Source organism: Bombina bombina, chromosome 2, assembly GCF_027579735.1.
Source record: "Bombina bombina isolate aBomBom1 chromosome 2, aBomBom1.pri, whole genome shotgun sequence".
Taxonomy (NCBI): domain Eukaryota; kingdom Metazoa; phylum Chordata; class Amphibia; order Anura; family Bombinatoridae; genus Bombina; species Bombina bombina.
The window spans coordinates 428,103,043-428,124,345 of NC_069500.1; the positions used below are offsets into that span (position 1 = coordinate 428,103,043).

At 40.7% G+C, this 21,303-nt stretch overlaps 1 protein-coding gene across 1 annotated transcript in view; it reads left to right on the forward strand.

The window, feature by feature from the left end:
* The window catches only part of GGT5 (gamma-glutamyltransferase 5), a 134,627-nt gene that overhangs the window by 51,941 nt on the left and 61,383 nt on the right, over positions 1 to 21,303 (forward strand). Inside the window, 7 exon segments of the mRNA XM_053699795.1 lie at positions 11,185 to 11,198; positions 11,200 to 11,223; positions 11,225 to 11,394; positions 11,610 to 11,731; positions 11,873 to 11,895; positions 11,897 to 12,020; positions 15,113 to 15,252. Coding sequence (XP_053555770.1) covers positions 11,185 to 11,198; positions 11,200 to 11,223; positions 11,225 to 11,394; positions 11,610 to 11,731; positions 11,873 to 11,895; positions 11,897 to 12,020; positions 15,113 to 15,252 — 617 coding nt within the window.

The following is a 21,303-nucleotide window of genomic DNA, read 5'->3' on the forward strand; positions in this document are numbered from 1 at the left end:
CTTCTAAAACGTTTTAAGCAATTATATCCTGTGCCATCTGACAGATTAGAGTTTTTTGGGACAAAATCCTAAGGTTAATGGGGCTGTCTCTACTCCTGCTATATTTTTAGCGGATGTTGCTGCAGCTTCAACTTTTTGGTTAGAAGCTTTAGCGCAACAAGTAACAGATCATAATTTTATAGCATTATTATTATTACTATAACATGCTAATAATTTTAATTTGTGATACCATCTTTTGATATCATTAGAGTTGATGTCAGGTATATGTCTCTAGCTATTTTAGCTAGAAGAGCTTTATGGCTTAAAACTTGGAATGCTGATATGTCTTCTAAGTCAACTTTGCTTTCCCCTTTCTTTCCAGGGTAATAAATTATTCGGTTCTCAGTTGGATTCTATTATCTCAACTGTTACTGGAGGGGAAGGGGAACTTTTTTACCAAAGGATAAAAAATCTAAGGTAAATTTAGGTCTAATAATCGTTTTCGTTCCTTTCCTCACAACAAGGAACAAAAGCCTGATCCTTCATCCTCAGGAGCGGTATCAGTTTGGAAACCATTTCCAGTTTGGAATATATCCAAGCCTTATAGAAACCTAAAGCCAGCTCTAAGTACCCATGAAGGTGCTGGCCCCTCATTCCAGCTCAGCTGGTATAGGGGCAGAGATTACGTTTGCTTCAAAGAAATTTGGATCAATTCCGTTCACAATCTCTGGTTTCAGAACATTGTTTCAGAAAGGTAACAGAATTGGCTTCAAGTTAAGGCTCCAGCAAAGAGATTTTTTTTCTTTCCCATGTCCCAGTAAACCCAGCAAAAGGCTCAGCATTTCTGAAATGTGTTTCAGATCTAGAGTTGGCTGGAGTAATTATGCCAGTTCCAGTTCTGGAACAGGGGCTGGGGTTTTATTTCTATCTCTTCATTGTACCAAAGAAGGTCAATTCCTTCAGACCAGTTCCGGGTCTATCAATATTGAATCGTTATGTAAGGATACCAACATTCAAGATGGTAACTGTAGGACTATCCTGCCTTTTGTTTAGCAAGGGCATTATATGTCTACAATAGATTTACAGGATGCATATCTGCATATTCCGATTCATCCAGATCACTTTTAGTTTCTGAGATTCTCTTTTTAGACAAGCATTACCAGTTTTTGTGGCTCTACCGTTTGGCCTAGCATCAGCTCCAAGTTGAATTTTTCAAAGGTTCTCGGTGCCCTTCTGTCTGTAATCAGAGAACAGGGTTTTGGTATTTCCTTATTTGGACGATATCTTGGGTACTATGCTCAGTCTTCACATTTCGCAGAATCTCATACGAATCGACTTGTGTTGTTTCTTCAAGATCATGGTTGGCAGATAAATTTACCCAAAAAGTTCATTGATTCCTCAGACAAGGGGTAACCTTTTTAGGTTTCCAGATAGATTCAGTGTCTATGACTCTGTCCTTGTCAGACAAGAGAAGTATTTAACATTGATATCAGCTTGTCAAAAACTTCAGTCACAAACATTCCCTTTGGTAGCCTTATGCATGGAAATTTTAGTGTCTTAGGACTGCCGCATCGGATGCGATCTCCTTTGCTCGTTTTCTTCACATGCGGACCTCTTCAGCTCTGGTATGCTGAACCAATGGGTGCAGGGATTACACAAGATATCTCAATTAATATCTTTAAACCGATTATAACGACACTCTCTGACGTGGTGGACAGATCACCATCGTTTAGTTCAGGGGGCTTCTTTGTTCTTACCGACCGGACTATCAATCTCAAACAGATGCAAGTCTTACAGGTTGGGGAGCTGTGTGGGGGGTCTCTGACGGCACAAGGGGTTTGGAATCTCAGGAGGGTGAGATTACCCGATCAATATTTTGGAGCTCTTCAGTCTTGGCCCTGTTCTGAAGAGAGAGTTGGTTCATTTGTTTTCAGATAGACAATGTCACAACTGTGGCATACATCAAATCATCAAGGAGGGACTCACAGTCCTCTGGCTATGAAAGAAGTATCTTGAATTTTGGGTTTGGGCGGAATCCAGCTCCTGGTCTAATCTCTGCGGTTCATATATCCAGGTATAGACAATTGGGAAGCGGATTATCTCAGTCTCCAAACGTTGCATCCGGGCGAATGGTCTCTTCACCCAGAGTATTTCTTCAGATTGTTCAAATGTGGGAACTCCCAGAAATAGATCTGATGGCTTCTAATCTAAACAAGAAACTTCCCTGGTATCTGTCCAGATCCCGGGATCCTCGGCGCGGAGGCAGTGGATGCATTTACACTTCCTTGGAAGTATCCTCCTGCCTATATCTTTCCGCCTCTAGTTCTTCTTCCAAGAGTATTCTCCAAGATTCTAAAGGAAATGCTCGTTTGTCCTGCTTGGTAGCTCCAGCATTGGCCTCACAGGTTTTGGTATGCGGATCTTGTCCGGATGGCCTCTTGCCAGCTGTGGACTCTTCCGTTAAGACCAGACTTTCTGTCGCAAGGTCCTTTCTTCCATCAGGATCTCAATCCTAAAATTTTAAGGTATGGAGTTTGAAACGCTTGATTCTTGGTCAAAGAGGGTTTCTCTGACTCTGTGATTGATACTATGTGACAGGGGCTCGTAAATCTGTATCTAGAGAGAATATATTATAGAGTCTGGAAGACTTATATTTCTTAGTGTCTTTCTCATCATTTTTCTTGGCATTCTTTTTTGAATACCGAGAATTTTACAGTTTCTTCAGGATGGTTAAGATCAAAGGTTTGTCCGCAAGTTCCTTGAAATGGACAAATCTCTGCTCTTTCTGTTCTTTTTCACAGAAAGATTGCTAATCTTCCTGATATTCATTGTTTTGTACAAGCTTTGGTTCATATAAAACCTGTCATTAAGTCAATTTCTCCTCCTTGGAGTTTGAATTTGGTTCTGGGGGCTCTTCAAGCTCCTCCTTTTGAACCCATGTATTCTTTGGTCATTAAATTACTTTCTTGGAAAGTTTTGTTTCTTTTGGCCATCTCTTCTGCCAGAAGAGTCTCTGAATTATCTGCTCTTTCTTGTGAGGTCTCCTTTTCTGATTTTTTATCAGGATAAGGCGGTGCTGCAAACTTCTTTTGAATTTTTTACCTAAGGTTTGTGGAATTCTAACAACATTAGTAGAGAAATTGTGTTCCTTCATTATGTCCTAATCCTATGAATTCTAAGGAGAAATCATTGCATTCTTTGGATGCAGGTTAGAGCTTTGTATTATTATGTTGAAAGCTACTAAGTCTTTCCGAAAGACTTCTAGTCTATTTGTCATCTTTTCCGGTTCTAGAAAAGGCCAGAAAGCTTCTGCCATTTCTTTGGCATCTTGGTTGAAATCTTTATTTCATCATGCCTATGTCGAGTCGGGTAAAACTCCAGCCTCGAAGATTACAGCTCATTCTACTAGGTCAGTTTCTACTTCCTGGGCGTTTAGAAATGAAGCTTCGGTTGATCAGATTTGCAAAACAGCAACTTGGTCCTCTTTGCATACTTTTACTAAATTCTACCATTTTTGATGTGTTTTCTTCTTCTGAAGCAGTTTTTGGTAGAAAAGTACTTCAGGCAGTGGTTTCAGTTTGAATCTTCTTCTGCTTTATGTTTTCATTAAACTTTATTTTTGGGTGTGGATTATTTTCAGCAGGATTGGCTGTCTTTATTTTATCCTCCCTCTCTAGTGACTCTTGCGTGGAAAGATCCACATCTTGGGTAGTCATTATCCCATACGTCACTAGCTCATGGACTCTTGCTAATTACATGAAAGAAAACATAATTTATGTAAGAACTTACCTGATAAATTCCATTTCTTTCATATTTGCAAGAGTCCATGAGGCCCACCCTTTTTTGTGGTGGTTATGATTTTTTGTATAAAGCACAATTATTCCAATTTCTTATGATTTCACACTTTTTTCTTATCACCCCCACTTCTTGGCTATTCGTTAAAACTGATTTGTGGGTGTGGTGAGGGGTGTATTTTATAGGGCATTTAAGGTTTGGGAAACTTTGCCCCTCCTGGTAGGAATGTATATCCCATACGTCACTATCTCATGGACTCTTGCTAATATGAAAGAAATGAATTTATCAGGTAAGTTCTTACATAAATTATGTTTTTACTGGGATTGTACAGTTTTCTTTTAAGTCACTGAAATAAAAGCTACGTTTAAAAAAAAAAAAAAAGCCGGTGCTCCTGATAGTTTTTTACCTTGGTATATACAGCCACCAATCAGCAGCTAGCTCCCAGCCGTGCATTGCTGCTCTTGAGCCTATATACCAAGAGAAAAAGCAAATGGATAATATAAGCAATTGAAAAGTTGTTTAGAATTGCATGCTGTAGCTTTATCATAAACATTTAGGGCCAGATTACAAGTGGCGCGCTATTTAGCTAGAAGTCATATTTTTGTTTGTGCGCGAGTGAAAACTGATGTGCTCTAACTTCAGTACCTTGGATATCGTGACCTTGCTAACTTTTTCTCCCCTAGATTTTAATGGAGAGTGCAGAAGAAGAAAAAACTAACACTTATCAATAACAATAACGTGCCACTTGTAATCTTGCCCATACTGTACACAGCTAGTACTGCCACAGCCAGTGGTGCCTGGTAGCTGAGCAGGTGGCAGATGGAGCGTAGAAAAATAGTGAGCTGTTTGGTGAAGAAACAATACTAAAGTATCATACAGTTTATAACAGGAAATGACATCACAGGCAAGTTAACTCTCAATTTTAACAACTTAAAGGATGAGTCAACACAGTAGATTTGCGTAATCAACAAAAGCAAGATAACAAGACAACGCAATAGCACTTAGGGGCATATGTATCAATGTGTGAGCGGACATGATATGAAGTAGCGGATCATGTCCGCTGTACATCGATAAATGCCAACGGCATACACTGTCGCCATTTATCATTGCACCAGCAGTTCTTATGAACTGCTGGTACAATGGTGCCCCCTGCAGCAGGGGGTGTCAATCAACCCGATCATAGTCGATTTGGTTGATTTCTGTCCGCAGCCTCAGAGCAGACGGTCAAGTTATGGAGAAGCGGTCATTACAGAGCTTAATAAATATGCCCATTAGTCTGAACATCAAATGAATAGTAGATTTATTTTCTGACAATTTTAAAAAGTTATGTTTATTTCCACTCCCCCTGTACCATGTGACAGCCATCAGCCAATCACAAATGCATACACGTACCATGTGACAGCCATCAGGCAATCATAAATGCATATACGCTTATTCTGTGAATTCTTGCACATGCTCAGTAGGAGCTGGTGACTCAAAAGGTTTAAATATAAAAAGACTGTGCACTCTTTTTTTTACTGGAAGTAAATTGGAAAAAATTTTTAAAATTGAATGCTCTATCTGAATAATGAGAGTTTCATTTTCACTTGAGTGTCCCTGTCCACGAATACTGGGCTGCAGGGGCTGAACCCTTGCCCCCTGTCACGGATACCAGACAGCTAAGGCTACCCCCCACCCCCCTACAATCTCACACCCTGTTGTTTCTCAGTGGTTTTGGGATCCTCAGAGTAACCACCATCTCTGGAGACTGTTTGTTTTGCTTTGTGTTGGCTTGTTTTTGTGTTCAGAGAAGAGTTGGTTTATGACCAGGAAAACCCTCTTAGGATGGCCGGGCACCTGGAACTCCCGGTCGGCCCACCTCACAACAGACACCCGCCTAACCCCTCTCAGGCTGGCCAGGCTCCTGAACTCCCGGTCGGCCACAGGACAGCAGAACATCCGCTAATTTTTTACCCCTGGTCGCTCCAGCAGCCCTTTGCCCCAGAGCTCCGCTCTTTTGGGGATTGGTAGCCCTTAGGGAGGACAAGAGCTGAGGTAATTATTGGAGGGGAGCTCCTTTAGGAACTGGGGGTTTTGGACACCCCTAACCCCATAACTTCAATGGACTGTAACTCCGGTTCCCGTAACGAATCATGCTGATTTTTGGACTCCACCACTCCCCTGGGATCACCCTAAAAACTGCTACCCCTGTGTCCTGGGATTCTGTGTGACTGTGGCTTGCTATGGAGGTGCCGGTCATCTGGAGGGGCGGGAATGGGCGGGAAAATTGTGGGATAGTCCTTTGTGGTAGTATCAAGATGAGCTGTGTGTATAAAAGGAGTGTATGTTTTACAATAAAATCAGTTCTATTTTTCACCTGAATGCTAGTCTGTCTAGTTATTTGGGTGGGCTCCAGCTAAAATCACTTTCCTGGGCTACATAGCCACTTGTTCCAGGCAGAGGAAGGACCTGGTCGACGGTGCTACTCAGTCGGGGTAGCGGGGGTATCCGTCACAGTCCCTTTAAGCTGCACCAAAATGTAATACATATATATTGCAAAAAATACTTTTGAGCTATTTCCCCCCCCAAATATTATACTTTGTTTTCTGACTACAGTGTTCCTTTAAGTCTGGCACTTGTGGGATTTCCAAAAAATAGGATTGCATACTGCAGACTTCGCAAGCTTATCTGTTACATATCTGTCCCTAATTGGTCTTAGCAAATGAGATTTAGGGGCTTATTTAAGAAGGTGCGAGTGGACATGATTCGATATTGCGGATCATGTCCGCTGCACATCAATAAATGCCGACAGCATACACTGACGGCATTTATCATTGCACCAGCAGTTCTTGTGAAGTGCTGGTGCAATACCGGCCTTGCAGATACACGGCAAATCGGCCGCTAGCAGGGGGTGTCAATCAAACCCGATCGTATTGGATCAAGTTGATTTCTGGCGATGTCTGTCCGCCGCCTCAGAGCAGGTGGACAGGTTATGGAGCGGCGGTCTTTAGACCGCTGCTTCATAACTTGTGTTTCTGGCGAGCCCTACGGGGCTTGATAAATAGGCCCCTATATATGTAGTTTTTACAAACAATATGAAAAACAATGGCAGCTAACAGTTTTGACCATTGAAAAACAATCTCAGCATAATGAGACAATAAAAGAAGTATTTATTTGTATGCCCCATAAAAATATTTAAAGCAACATACCACCCAAACAATTAAAAGAAAGAGCACCAGAAAATACAGCATTATTACTATTAAATTCAGAGCAGTTATTACATACAATGTTATTTCAACACATATTCCTATAAAGCATTTTATATTTATTCATAGACGGCTAGATTTGGAGTTTTGTCGGTAACGACCCGAAAAACTAACGCCGGCTTTTTTCTGGCCGCACCATAAAAATAACTCTGGTATTATTTATTGAGAGTCCACATAAAGGCTGTGTTAGCTCCAAAAAAGAGCGTAGAGCATTTTTAACGCAGCTTCAACTCTCAATACCAGCGGTGCTTACGGACGCGGCCAGCCTCAAAAACGTGCTCGTGCACGATTCCCCCATAGGAAACAATGGGGCTGTTTGAGCTGAAAAAAAACCTAACACCTGCAAAAAAGCCGCGTTCAGCTCTTAAACGCAGCCCCATTGTTTGCTATGGGGAAACACTTCCTACGTCTGCACCTAACACTCTAACATGTACCCCGAGTCTAAACACCCCTAACCTTACACTTATTAACCCCTAATCTGCCGCCCCCGCTATCGCTGACACCTGCATTTTATTTTTAACCCCTAATCTGCCACTCCGTAAACCGCCGCTACTTACATTATCCCTATGTACCCCTAATCTGCTGCCCCTAACACCGCCGACCCCTATATTATATTTATTAACCCCTAATCTGCCCCCCACAACGTCGCCTACACTTATTAACCCCTAATCTGCCGAGCGGGACCTGAGCGCTACTATAATAAAGTTATTAACCCCTAATCCGCATCACTAACCCTATAATAAATAGTATTAACCCCTAATCTGCCCTCCCTAACATCGCCGACGCCTAACTTCAATTATTAACCCCTAATCTGACGACCGGAGCTCACCGCTACTCTAATAAATGTATTAACCCCTAAAGCTAAGTCTAACCCTAACACTAACACCCCCCTAAGTTAAATATAATTTACATCTAACGAAATTAATTAACTCTTATTAAATAAATTATTCCTATTTAAAGATAAATACTTACCTGTAAAATAAATCCTAATATAGCTACAATATAAATTATAATTATATTGTAGCTATTTTAGGATTAATATTTATTTTACAGGCAACTTTGTAATTATTTTAACCAGGTACAATAGCTATTAAATAGTTAAGAACTATTTAATAGCTAAAATAGTTAAAATAATTACAAAATTAGCTGTAAAATAATACTAACCTAAGTTCAATTAAACCTAACACTACGCTATCAATAAATTAATTAAATAAACTACCTACAATTAACCTAACACTACCTATCAATAAATTAATTAATACAATTCTACAAATAAATACAATTAAATAAACTAGCTAAAGTACAAAAAATAAAAAAGAACTAAGTTACAAAAAATAAAAAAATATTACAAACATAAGAAAAAATATTACAACAATTTTAAACTAATTACACCTACTCTAAGCCCCCTAATAAAACAACAAAGCCCCCCAAAATAAAAAAGCCCTACCCTATTCTTAAATTACCAAAGTTAAAAGCTCTTTTACCTTACCAGGCCTGAACAGGGCCCTTTGCGGGGCATGCCCCAAGAAGTTCAGCTCTTTTGCCTGTAAAAAAAAACATACAATACCCCCCCCCCCCCAACATTACAACCCACTCACCCACATACCCTAATCTAACCCAAACCCCCCTTAAATAAACCTACACTAAGCCCCTGAAAGATCTTCCTACCTTGTCTTCACCTCACCGGGTATCACCGATCGGCTTCCTGGCTCCGATATCTTCATCCAACCCAAGCGGGGGCTAGACATCCACTGAAGAAGTCCAGAAGAGGGTCCAAAGTCTTCATCCTATCCGGGAAGAAGAGGTGATCCGGACCGGCACCATCTTGATCCAAGCGGCATCCTTCTATCTTCATCCGATGGATCTGATGGAATCAGCCAATCAGAATCAAGTTCAATCCGATTGGCTGATCCAATCAGCCAATCAGATTGAGCTTGCATTCTATTGGCTGTTCCGATCAGCCAATAGAATGCGAGCTCAATCTGATTGGATCAGCCAATCGGATTGAACTTGATTCTGATTGGCTGATTCCATCAGCCAATCAGAATATTCCTACCTTAATTCCGATTGGCTGATAGAATCCTATCAGCCAATCGGAATTCGAGGGACGCCATCTTGGATGCACGTCCCTTAAAGGAACCGTCATTCTTCAGTTGTACGTCGCCGGAAGAAGATGGGGTCCGCGGTGGAGGTCTTAAGGATGGAGGCCGGTCGTCATCGGATGAAGATAGAAGATGCCGCTTGGATCAAGATGGTTGCCGGTCCGGATCGCCTCTTCTTCCCGGATAGATGAAGACTTTGGACCCTCTTCTGGACTTCTTCAGTGGATGTCTAGCCCCCCGCTTGGGTTTGGATGAAGATATCGGAGCCAGGAGCCGATCGTGATACCCGGTGAGTGAAGACAAGGTAGGAAGATCTTCAGGGGCTTAGTGTTAGGTTTATTTAAGGGGGGTTTGGGTTAGATTAGGGGAATGTGGGTGGTGGGTTGTAATGTTGGGGGGGTATTGTATGTGTTTTTTTACAGGAAAAAGAGACTGAACTTCTTGGGGCATGCCCCGCAAAGGGCCCCTGTTCAGGGGCTGTAAGGTAAAAGAGCTTTTAACTTGGTAATTTAGAATAGGTTAGGGCATATTTTTAATTTTGGGGGGCTTTGTGTTTTTTTATTAGGGGGCTTAGAGTAGGTGTAATTAGTTTAAAAATTGTTGTAATATTTTTCTTATGTTTGTAAATATTTTTTATTTTTTGTAACTTAGTTCTTTTTTCTTTTTTGTACTTTAGCTAGTTTATTTAATTGTATTTATTGTAGGAATTGTATTTAATTAATTTATTATAGTGTAGTGTTAGGTTAATTGTAGGGTAATTGTAGGTAGTTTATTTAATTAATTTATTGATAGTGTAGTGTTAGGATTAATTGTAACTTAGTTAGTATTATTTTACAGGTAATTTTGTAATTATTTTAACTATTTTAGCTATTAAATAGTTCTTAACCTATTTAATAGCTATTGTACCTGGTTAAAATAATTACAAAGTTGCCTGTAAAATAAATATTAATCCTAAAATAGCTACAATATAATTATAATTTATATTGTAGCTATATTAGGATTTATTTTACAGGTAAGTATTTATCTTTAAATAGGAATAATTTATTTAATAAGAGTTAATTAATTTCGTTAGATGTAAATTATATTTAATTTAGGGGGGTGTTAGTGTTAGGGTTAGACTTAGCTTTAGGGGTTAATACATTTATTAGAGTAGCGGTGAGCTCCGGTCGGCAGATTAGGGGTTAATATTGAAGTTAGGTGTCGGCGATGTTAGGGAGGCAGATTAGGGGTTAATACTATTTATTATAGGGTTAGTGATGCGGATTAGGGGTTAATAACTTTATTATAGTAGCGCTCAGGTCCGCTCGGCAGATTAGGGGTTAATAAGTGTAGGCAGGTGGAGGCGACGTTGAGGGGGGCAGATTAGGGGTTAATAAATATAATACAGGGGTCGGCGGTGTTAGGGGGAGCAGATTAGGGGTACATAAGGATAACGTAGGTGGCGGTCGGCAGATTAGGGGTTAAAAAAATTTATTCGAGTGTCGGCGATGTGGGGGGAGCCTCGGTTAGGGGTACATAGGTAGTTTATGGGGTGTTAGTGTACTTTAGAGTACAGTAGTTAAGACTTTAGAAACCGGCGTTAGCCCAGAAAGCTCTTAACTACTGACTTTATTTCCTGCGGCTGGAGTTTTGTCGTTAGATGGTCTAACGCTCACTTCAGAAACGACTCTAAATACCGGAGGTTAGAAAAATCCATTGAAATGATAGGATACGCAATTTACGTAAGGGGATCTGCGGTATGGAAAGAGTCGCGGCTGAAAAGTGAGCGTTAGACCCTATTTTGAGTGACTCCAAATACCGGCGGTAGCCTAAAAACCAGCGTTTAGGAGCCTCTAACGCTGGTTTTCACGGCTACCGGCCAAACTCCAAATCTAGGTCAGAGTGTTTTCTATTTTCAGTCAGCTGTGTATGATGTGTGAAATTAGGTATTCCAAGTAATATTTGTTTATTTGTGCTGAATCCTGCATAATAGCGGCCTCTTCACTGTATATACTATAATAAAAGTGTGGTCATTTGTGACAAGGGTGATATAGACACTGCTGATCCAATGATATCCTCTGCAGGTGTGAAATGGATTTGGGATTCCAGGTGAGCTGAGGGGCTAATCAGGCGGCTCATCAGCGATATGGGCGTTTACCATGGAAAACTCTGTTTGAACCCACTATCAAGCTCATTACAGAAGGAGTGAAGATCTCTGTCCTTCTGAGCACTTACCTTCAATACCCTCAAGTTAAAATACCTCTTAAAAAACAGCTCTCTGTGGTAAGTGGGAGGTAGGGAGTGTGGGGAGGGCACTGTCAGGTAATAGTACAGGTATAGAAAATAATATTGCTGCACATTAGAGTTAGGTTAGATTTGGAGATCAAACATACTTTACATACACACTCACATATAGACAGGGAGATAGCAGTGTATAGTCTTATCTGATTTACAGGATTCACTGTCTCCCAGCCAGTTGTGCTGTCAGAATCATGAACTGCTAACCAAGAGGACAAACCCTCAACTTCACCCAGCTGGGACACACACTAAGAACTATAGCAGAGAAAGGAGCAGACGTCTTCTACAAGGGGGAAATAGCCCAGCAAATGCTGGAGGACCTCAATGCCCAGGGTTAGTGTTTTACTTAACTCAAATGCCTTTTATTCAACTTTGATCTCTTCTATTCCTCTGATATCCCCTTTGATTGTTCAACTCCATTCTGTACCTTGGCATCATTTTGATGTTTCTACATTATATACTCATTTTATTTAGGAAGTAAGCTGACCCTAGATGAATTTTTCGAATTACAAGGTGCAAACAGTTAAAGCTATGAATATCTCTCTGGGAAATACTGTGCTGTATACTGCTCCTCCACCAGCAGGGGGAGCACTGCTTAGCTTCATTCTCAATATTCTGGAAGGTAAGATCATTCTAGGCTATGGCACGTTTTAACTATTAAAAAAATCCATACCAGACAGCACACACACTGTAATAACACATTAATTTCCTACACCCTGCACTCACATTCTCTGTTTATAGAATTTATAAGCATTCACAAATGTACATTCTTTGACTTTTTTAGTAAATGATAATGTAATGTTTAAATGGCTTAGGCATATGTGTCTGACATTTGTTAATCCACTTCAGATTTGAGTCACAACCATCCATGAAAGTTTGAAGTAAATGTAGTCAGTAGTTTTTACCACCCAACATGCCTTGGTTCCAGTTTGAGACAAGCTGACTTTGAGTAGATTTACAGGTGTTCATCAGTGGGCAGTGGAATCACTGGTAGTCTTTGGAGGGGTAGGACATTGTGTAGACAGGGTCTAGTGTGTCATGTGGTTGGGACAGTCTTTGGCTGGTAGAGCTCCCCAAAACTGTGACACTACCACAAGTAGGATGGTAAGGAGCTCTGATTTATGGAAATTGACAGACAGATAGAGCTAGCAGGATAAGTGCATTCTTTTGATGAACCTGGATTGAAATTATTTTATATTATCTATTTGACTTTCCAGAAAATAGAATGTGATATAGCCATTTTATTTTTCAACAAACATTCTCTGCTTTGTGTTTTCTTCTGCTCCAGGTGAGGGTACAGCCCTGTGTATTTAACCTCCTTGCCAGGTTTATTTATTTTGTATTTGTTCTTTATTGACCAACTATAATAATGACATTACAGACAATATAATTTGCATTGTGCAAAGATACTGAAAAAATAATTTTACAAAATTACAGAATTTGGTCTGGATTTTTACAACTGTGTATATATAAGAGAAAAGAGAAGAAAAAAAGAGAACATAACAACAATAATGTTTACAAAGTATGAATAAATCATCATCTAGTAAGACACCAAGGACAGTTCTATTGTAGCATTCATTGGGTATTGTACCTTATAAGGATTGAAGACAATAGGATGATCTTAAGACTTCTCTACGTCTAACCTTAGTATAATGCAATTCTTCTAACTCAGCATCTCATTACAAGTATCTATCCAACTGGCAACAATATTTCTATAGATTTCCATCTCCTAACTATGACATATTTTGCTGAGCTACATACCACAGTAATTTCCTTTTAACAGCCGGAAGTATGGAAGAGAACTCATCATCAACAGCCAGATATTTGGGTTTACGGGGATATGTTTATTTAATATAACAGATGTTTCTAATTCTATTGCCTGCCAAAATGGGGTTAGTTTCCGGCAGGTCCACCAAATGTGCTCCATATCTCCTACATCACATTCACATCTCCAACAAATGTTTTTCCCTAATAGATATTTTCCTAAGTCTGCTTGGAGTTAAAGTGAAGGTAAATTTCAGACTATAAGAATGTTGCAATGAAAAATATACTAGTTTGCAAGTAACCACATAATTATGTTTTTAAGAAAGTATATAAATATTTTATAATAAAAGATTTATAATCCTTATTGGTATTGTCTGTTCCTCCACCCTCTTCTTTTCCTCTTTTTGCTGGACTGTGATGTGTCGAGAAGTTCCACTCACTCTCTACATAGGCTTTCTAAGTGTATTGTTCTTGTGTAGTCACTCAAATTAGTGTCTTACCAAGGAATAACTCAGAGAACACAAATCTGCATCTAGTCACTAACTGTTTATTATCCTAACTGAACTTGTTACCATATATGGTAGAAAGACCAACAGCCGATCAACATTCTGTATCCAAATTAACAAACACATCACATGACATGTTAATAACATTACACTAAGGGCTTTAAAGTGGCTGGACTTCAAGATTGTCAAATGACACACATGTTCATTAGATGTTCACTGGAATTGTCATTAAAAAAAAAAGATTTCATCCAAGTGGGCCGGCATAACATTAAAAAAAAGCATTACTATATGCACTAATTTAACCCTTTCACAAATGGATTAAAATAAAATTAAAAGGTACATATATACCTTTTTAATGCCAAAGATTAAATATATGGCATTTGATTAGTTAAGGTTTACCATCACTTTAAAGTGCAGGTCAACTTTGATGAATAAAAGCCTGTTTTTTAAAAAATACTATTAAAAACAAGGGCACTTTCATTCATTAAAGTTTACAAAGCAGCCATTTTGTTTAAAAGCTTACCTCTCTCCTCTTCACAGCCGGAGCAGCTTCCCCCGCCCGCAAAACCTGTCTTTATACATCAGCTATGAAGAAACCGGCTTCCTCCAATCACGGCATGGCCTCAGACAATGTTTGCTCTGGGGGAAGCCTTTATTGGAGAAAGCCGGATTCATCATTGCTGATGTATAAAAACAGGTTTTGCAGGCGGGGGAAGCGTCTCAGGCTATGGAGAGAAGAGAGGTAAATGTTTAAACGAAACGGCTGCTTTATAAACTTTGATGAATGAAAGTGCCCCTGTTTTTAATAGTATTTTTTTAAAAACGGGCTTTTATTCACTTTAAGTACCACCGGTGTAAGATTTTATAATTAATTTATAAGATTTTACAAGAGATAGATGGGGGTCGATTTATCAAGCTCCGTATGGAGCTTGATGCCCCTGTTTCCACGCCGGAAACATTAGTTATGAAGCAGCGGTCTTTAGACCACTGCTCCATAACTTGTCCACCTGCTCTGAGGCCGCGGAACGAAATCAACCTGATCAAATACAATAGGCTTGATGGACACCCCTTGCTAGCGGCCCATTGGCTGCAAATCTGCAGGGGGCAGCATTGCACAAGCAATTCACAAGAACTACTGGTGCAATGATAAATGCTTACAGCGTCGGCATTTATCGATGTGCAGAGGACATGATACACTGCATCGTATCATGTCCGCTCGCACTATGATAAAGCTACCCCATGGACTGATATACAGTATTTTATTTTATGCTTGAATGTCAAGAGTTCTGAATAATTTCACATGGATGTTTTGCACCGTTCTGTAATAGAAATAAAATATTCTCAATTACATTTTCCCATAGTAAACAGTGAGCAACATCTCATTGCGTATGAAAGTTCTGTATACATGTTCTCTGCAGATATGACAGAAGTCCTCTGATTTCAGGTTATAATTTTTCGGAGAACTCATTGCGGGATAAAACAGAAAGAATTGAAACCTATCACCGTATTGCAGAAGCCCTAAAGTTTGCAAATGGACAAAAGCATCAATTAAACAACATTTCTAGTAGCAAAGAAATTAAAGAGGTGAGTGGACAATAGTGACTGCTACTAAACGTTAGAGATATATGAGGTAATATTAGTGAATGCAGCTAATATAAGTGTATGAGAAGGAAGTGAGGAGACAGCTCTGACAGTGTGAGGACGCAGTGGCTGCTACTAAACGTTAGAGATATATGAGGTAATATTAGTGAATGCAGCTAACATGAGTGTATGAGAGGGAAGTGCGGAGACAGCTCTGACAGTGTGAGGACGCAGTGGCTGCTACTAAACGTTAGAGATATATGAGGTAATATTAGTGAATGCAGCTAACATGAGTGTATGAGAAGGAAGTGAGGAGACAGCTCTGACAGTGTGAGGACGCAGTGGCTGCTACTAAACGTTAGAGATATATGAGGTAATATTAGTGAATGCAGCTAACATGAGTGTATGAGAGGGAAGTGAGGAGACAGCTCTGACAATGTGAGGACGCAGTGGCTGCTACTAAACGTTAGAGATATGAGGTAATATTAGTGAATGCAGCTAATAGTGTATGAGAGAGTAGTGAGGAGACAGCTCTGACAGTGTGAGGATGGCAATGACTGCTACTAAACGTTTGTAATGAATGTTATAGAAAAGGATCTATTTTGTAGAGCAAGGAAAATAAAGGAAGAATTGCAATGAGAGATTCCTTGCAAGGCCTTTTATGGGAAGTAGTTAGATAAGATCATGCCCCTAATTAAAGGCACAGGACACCCCACTCAGGAAACCCCTCAGGGGTTTAAGCACTAGGTCTGCCCGGATGTCTCTGGTGAAAAAGAGAGATGAGACGATCCACTGATAAGTTAGATGCAGGTTCCCAGGAATTCTCATCATGAGAGTAACTCTTCCAATGAACTAAATATTGTAGTAGTCCCCTAAACCTCCTAGAATCAAGAATGTCTGCAACCTCATATTCCAAATCCTGAACAACGACTGGAGGGGGAATGAGGATAGATGAATTTCTGAGGGTTCTGTAGGGTTTCAATAAGGAAATATGGAATGTGGGATGTATGCGGAAGGTAGGAGGAAGCTGGAGAGTGACCTTTTCATTTATAATTTTAGATATTTCATAAGGTCCTATGAATAAACTACTTTAGTTTTTGGGATGGAGTGCAGAGTTTTAGATATTTTGTGGAAAGCCACACCTTTTCACACAATTTTGGATTCTGGGGGGGTTTTTGTCTGCAAAGATCATAGTAATGTTTTTGAGTGGCCTGGGCTTCTGAGATATTATCTTTCAAGACTTGCAATGTCCAGGAAAGAGAATTCATGAGATCATCAACCAATGGTAAGCTAGAATATACGGCAGGAATCATATAGAAATTGGGATTATATCCATAGTTTGCATAAAAATAGTGAACATTCAGTAGAGGAATTGTTAGAATTATTGTAGGCAAATTCAGCACAAGGTAGAAAATTAGCCCATCTTTCTTGTTGTTCTGAACAGTGTGATCTTAAGTACTGCTCTAACCACTTATTAGTCCTCTCTGTTTGTCTGTTAGTTTGCAGATGGAAAGCGGTACTAAGTCTTCATTTTATATTAAGACGGAGAGAGAGCTCCTTAAGGTAAAATGTGTCCCCCGGTCAGTAGTGATGGAAGATGGCAACCCATGCAATTGCACAATATTATTTAAGAATAACTGAGCGATTTGAGAAGCAGTAGGTAAAGAACGGGTAGGTAGAAAATTGGCCATTTTAGTAAGGAGATCAACCACCACAAGAATAGTTGTGAAGTTGGATGAATTGGGTAGTTCAACTATAAAATCTATAGCTATCTCCTTCCATGGTCTATCTGGAATTGGTAAAGGTAATAAAAATCCATAAGGTCTATTAACATCTGGTTTGGTCCGAATACATGTTGGACATGATTCTACGTATCGCTTTACTGTTTGGAGCATTTGGGACATACTTTTGGAATAGAACGCTAATGGGTGCAGTGGGTGTTTCATGGAAAAACGTTGTGAGAGTGAAGCTCCTATTGCAACATCAGATGCATCTACCTCTAGAGTGTACTGAAGGGTGGGATCTGGGAAATGCAAAATAGGAGCAGTAGTGAATTTTTCTTTTAAGAGGTCAGACGATTTTTGAGCATCGTTGGACCAATGGAAAACAGAATTTATGCTTACCTGATAAATTGCTTTCTCCAACGGTGTGTCCGGTCCACGGCGTCATCCTTACATGTGGGATATTCTCTTCCCCAACAGGAAATGGCAAAGAGCCCAGCAAAGCTGGTCACATGATCCCTCCTAGGCTCCGCCTACCCCAGTCATTCGACCGACGGACAGGAGGAAATATGCATAGGAAAACCATATGATACCGTGGTGACTGTAGTTAGAGAAAATAATTCATCAGACCTGATTAAAAAAACCAGGGCGGGCCGTGGACCGGACACACCGTTGGAGAAAGCAATTTATCAGGTAAGCATAAATTCTGTTTTCTCCAACATAGGTGCGTCCTTACATGTGGGAACCAATACCAAAGCTTTAGGACACGGATGAAGGGAGGGAGCAAATCAGGTCACCTAAACGGAAGGCACCACAGCTTGCAAAACCTTTCTCCCAAAAATAGCCTCCGAAGAAGCAAAAGTATCAAATTTGTAAAATTTGGCAAAAGTATGCAGAGAAGACCAAGTCGCTGCCTTACATATCTGGTCAACAGAAGCCTCGTTCTTGAAGGCCCATGTGGAAGCCACAGCCCTAGTGGAGTGAGCCGTGATTCTTTCAGGAGGCTGCCGTCCGGCAGTCTCATAAGCCAATCGGATAATGCTTTTAAGCCAAAAAGAAAGAGAGGTAGAAGTTGCTTTTTGACCTCTCCTTTTACCAGAATAAACAACAAACAAAGAAGATGTTTGTCTGAAATCTTTAGTAGCCTCTAAATAGAATTTTAGAGCACGGACTACGTCCAAATTGTGTAACAAACATTCCTTCTTTGAAACTGGATTCGGACACAAAGAAGGTACAACTATCTCCTGGTTAATATTTTTGTTGGAAACAACTTTCGGAAGAAAACCAGGCTTAGTACGCAAAACCACCTTATCTGCATGGAACACCAGATAGGGCGGAGAACACTGCAGAGCAGATAACTCTGAAACTCTTCTAGCAGAAGAAATTGCAACCAAAAACAAAACATTCCAAGATAATAACTTAATATCTACGGAATGTAAGGGTTCAAACGGAACCCCTTGAAGAACTGAAAGAACTAGATTTAGACTCCAGGGCGGAGTCAAAGGTCTGTAAACAGGCTTGATTCTAACCAGAGCCTGAACAAATGCTTGAACATCTGGCACAGCTGCCAGCCATTTGTGAAGTAAAACAGATAAAGCAGAGATCTGTCCCTTCAGAGAACTTGCAGATAATCCTTTCTCCAAACCTTCTTGTAGAAAGGATAGAATCTTAGGAATTTTTATCTTGTTCCAGGGGAATTCTTTAGATTCACACCAACAGATATATTTTTTCCATATTTTATGGTAAATTTTTCTAGTTACAGGCTTTCTAGCCTGAATCATAGTATCTATTACAGAATCTGAAAACCCACGCTTTGATAAAATCAAGCGTTCAATCTCCAAGCCGTCAGTTGGAGGGAGACCAGATTCGGATGTTCGAATGGACCTTGAACAAGAAGGTCCTGTCTCAAAGGTAGCTTCCATGGTGGAGCCGATGACATATTCACCAGGTCTGCATACCAAGTCCTGCGTGGCCACGCAGGAGCTATCAAGATCACCGAAGCCCTCTCCTGATTGATCCTGGCTACCAGCCTGGGAATGAGAGGAAATGGTGGGAACACATAAGCTAGGTTGAAGGTCCAAGGCGCTACTAGTGCATCCACTAGAGTCGCCTTGGGATCCCTGGATCTGGACCCGTAGCAAGGAACCTTGAAGTTCTGACAAGACGCCATCAGATCCATGTCTGGAATGCCCCATAATTGAGTTATTTGGGCAAAGATTTCCGGATGGAGTTCCCACTCCCCCGGATGGAAAGTCTGACGACTCAGAAAATCCGCTTCCCAATTTTCCACTCCTGGGATGTGGATTGCAGACAAGTGGCAGGAGTGATCCTCCGCCCATTGAATTATTTTGGTCACTTCTTCCATCGCCAGGGAACTCCTTGTTCCCCCCTGATGATTGATATATGCAACAGTCGTCATGTTGTCTGATTTAAACCGTATGAATTTGGCCTTTGCTAGTTGAGGCCAAGCTTTGAGAGCATTGAATATCGCTCTCAGTTCCAGAATGTTTATCGGGAGAAGAGATTCTTCCCGAGACCATAGGCCCTGAGCTTTCAGGGGTTCCCAGACCGCGCCCCAGCCCACCAGACTGGCGTCGGTCGTGACAATGACCCACTCTGGTCTGCGGAAGCTCATTCCCTGTGACAGATTGTCCAGGGTCAGCCACCAACGGAGTGAATCTCTGGTCTTTTGATCTACTTGAATCGTCGGAGACAAGTCTGTATAATCCCCATTCCACTGTCTGAGCATGCACAGTTGTAATGGTCTTAGATGAATCCGTGCAAAAGGAACTATGTCCATTGCTGCAACCATCAATCCTATTACTTCCATGCACTGCGCTATGGAAGGACGAAGAACGGAATGAAGTACTTGACAAGAGCTTTGAAGTTTTGATTTTCTGACCTCTGTCAGAAAAATCCTCATTTCTAAGGAGTCTATTATTGTTCCCAAGAAGGGAACTCTTGTTGACGGGGACAGAGAACTTTTTTCTTTGTTCACCTTCCATCCGTGAGATCTGAGAAAGGCTAGGACGATGTCCGTATGAGCCTTTGCTTTTGACAGAGACGACGCTTGAATCAGGATGTCGTCTAAGTAAGGTACTACTGCAATGCCCCTTGGTCTTAGAACCGCTAGAAGGGACCCTAGTACCTTTGTGAAAATTCTCGGAGCAGTGGCTAATCCGAATGGAAGTGCCACAAACTGGTAATGCTTGTCCAGAAAAGCGAACCTTAGGAACTGATGATGTTCCTTGTGGATAGGAATATGTAGGTACGCATCCTTTAAATCCACCGTGGTCATAAATTGGCCTTCCTGGATGGTGGGAAGGATCGTTCGAATGGTTTCCATTTTGAACGATGGAACCCTGAGAAATTTGTTTAGGATCTTGAGATCTAAAATTGGTCTGAATGTTCCCTCTTTTTTGGGAACTATGAACAGGTTGGAGTAAAACCCCATCCCTTGTTCTCCTATTGGAACTGGATGAATTACTCCCATCTTTAACAGGTCTTCTACACAATGTAAGAATGCCTGTCTTTTTATTTGGTTTGAAGATAATTGAGACCTGTGGAACCTTCCCCTTGGGGGTAGATCCTTGAATTCCAGGAGATAACCTTGAGAAACTATTTCTAGTGCCCAAGGATCCTGAACATCTCTTGCCCAAGCCTGAGCAAAGAGAGAAAGTCTGCCCCCCACCAGATCCGGTCCCGGATCGGGGGCCATCCCTTCATGCTGTTTTGGTAGCAGTGGCAGGCTTCTTGGCCTGCTTACCCTTGTTCCAGCCTTGCATCGGTCTCCAGGCTGGTTTGGGTTGTGAAGTATTACCCTCTTGCTTAGAGGATGTAGAATTAGAGTCTGGTCCGTTTCTGCGAAAGGGACGAAAATTAGGCTTATTTTTAGCCTTAAAAGACCTATCCTGAGGGAGGGCGTGGCCCTTTCCCCCGGTGATGTTTGAAATAATCTCTTTCAAATCAGGACCAAACAGTGTTTTACCCTTGAAAGGGATGTTAAGCAATTTTGTCTTGGAAGACACATCCGCTGACCAAGACTTTAGCCAAAGCGCTCTGCGCGCCACGATAGCAAACCCTGAATTTTTCGCCGCTAATCTAGCTAATTGCAAAGCGGCATCTAAAATAAAAGAGTTAGCCAATTTAAGTGCTTGAACTCTGTCCATAACCTCCTCATACGAAGATTCTTTATTGAGCGACTTTTCTAGTTCTTCGAACCAGAAACACGCTGCCGTAGTGACAGGATTAATGCATGAAATTGGTTGTAGAAGGTAACCTTGCTGAACAAACATCTTTTTAAGCAAACCCTCTAATTTTTTATCCATAGGAT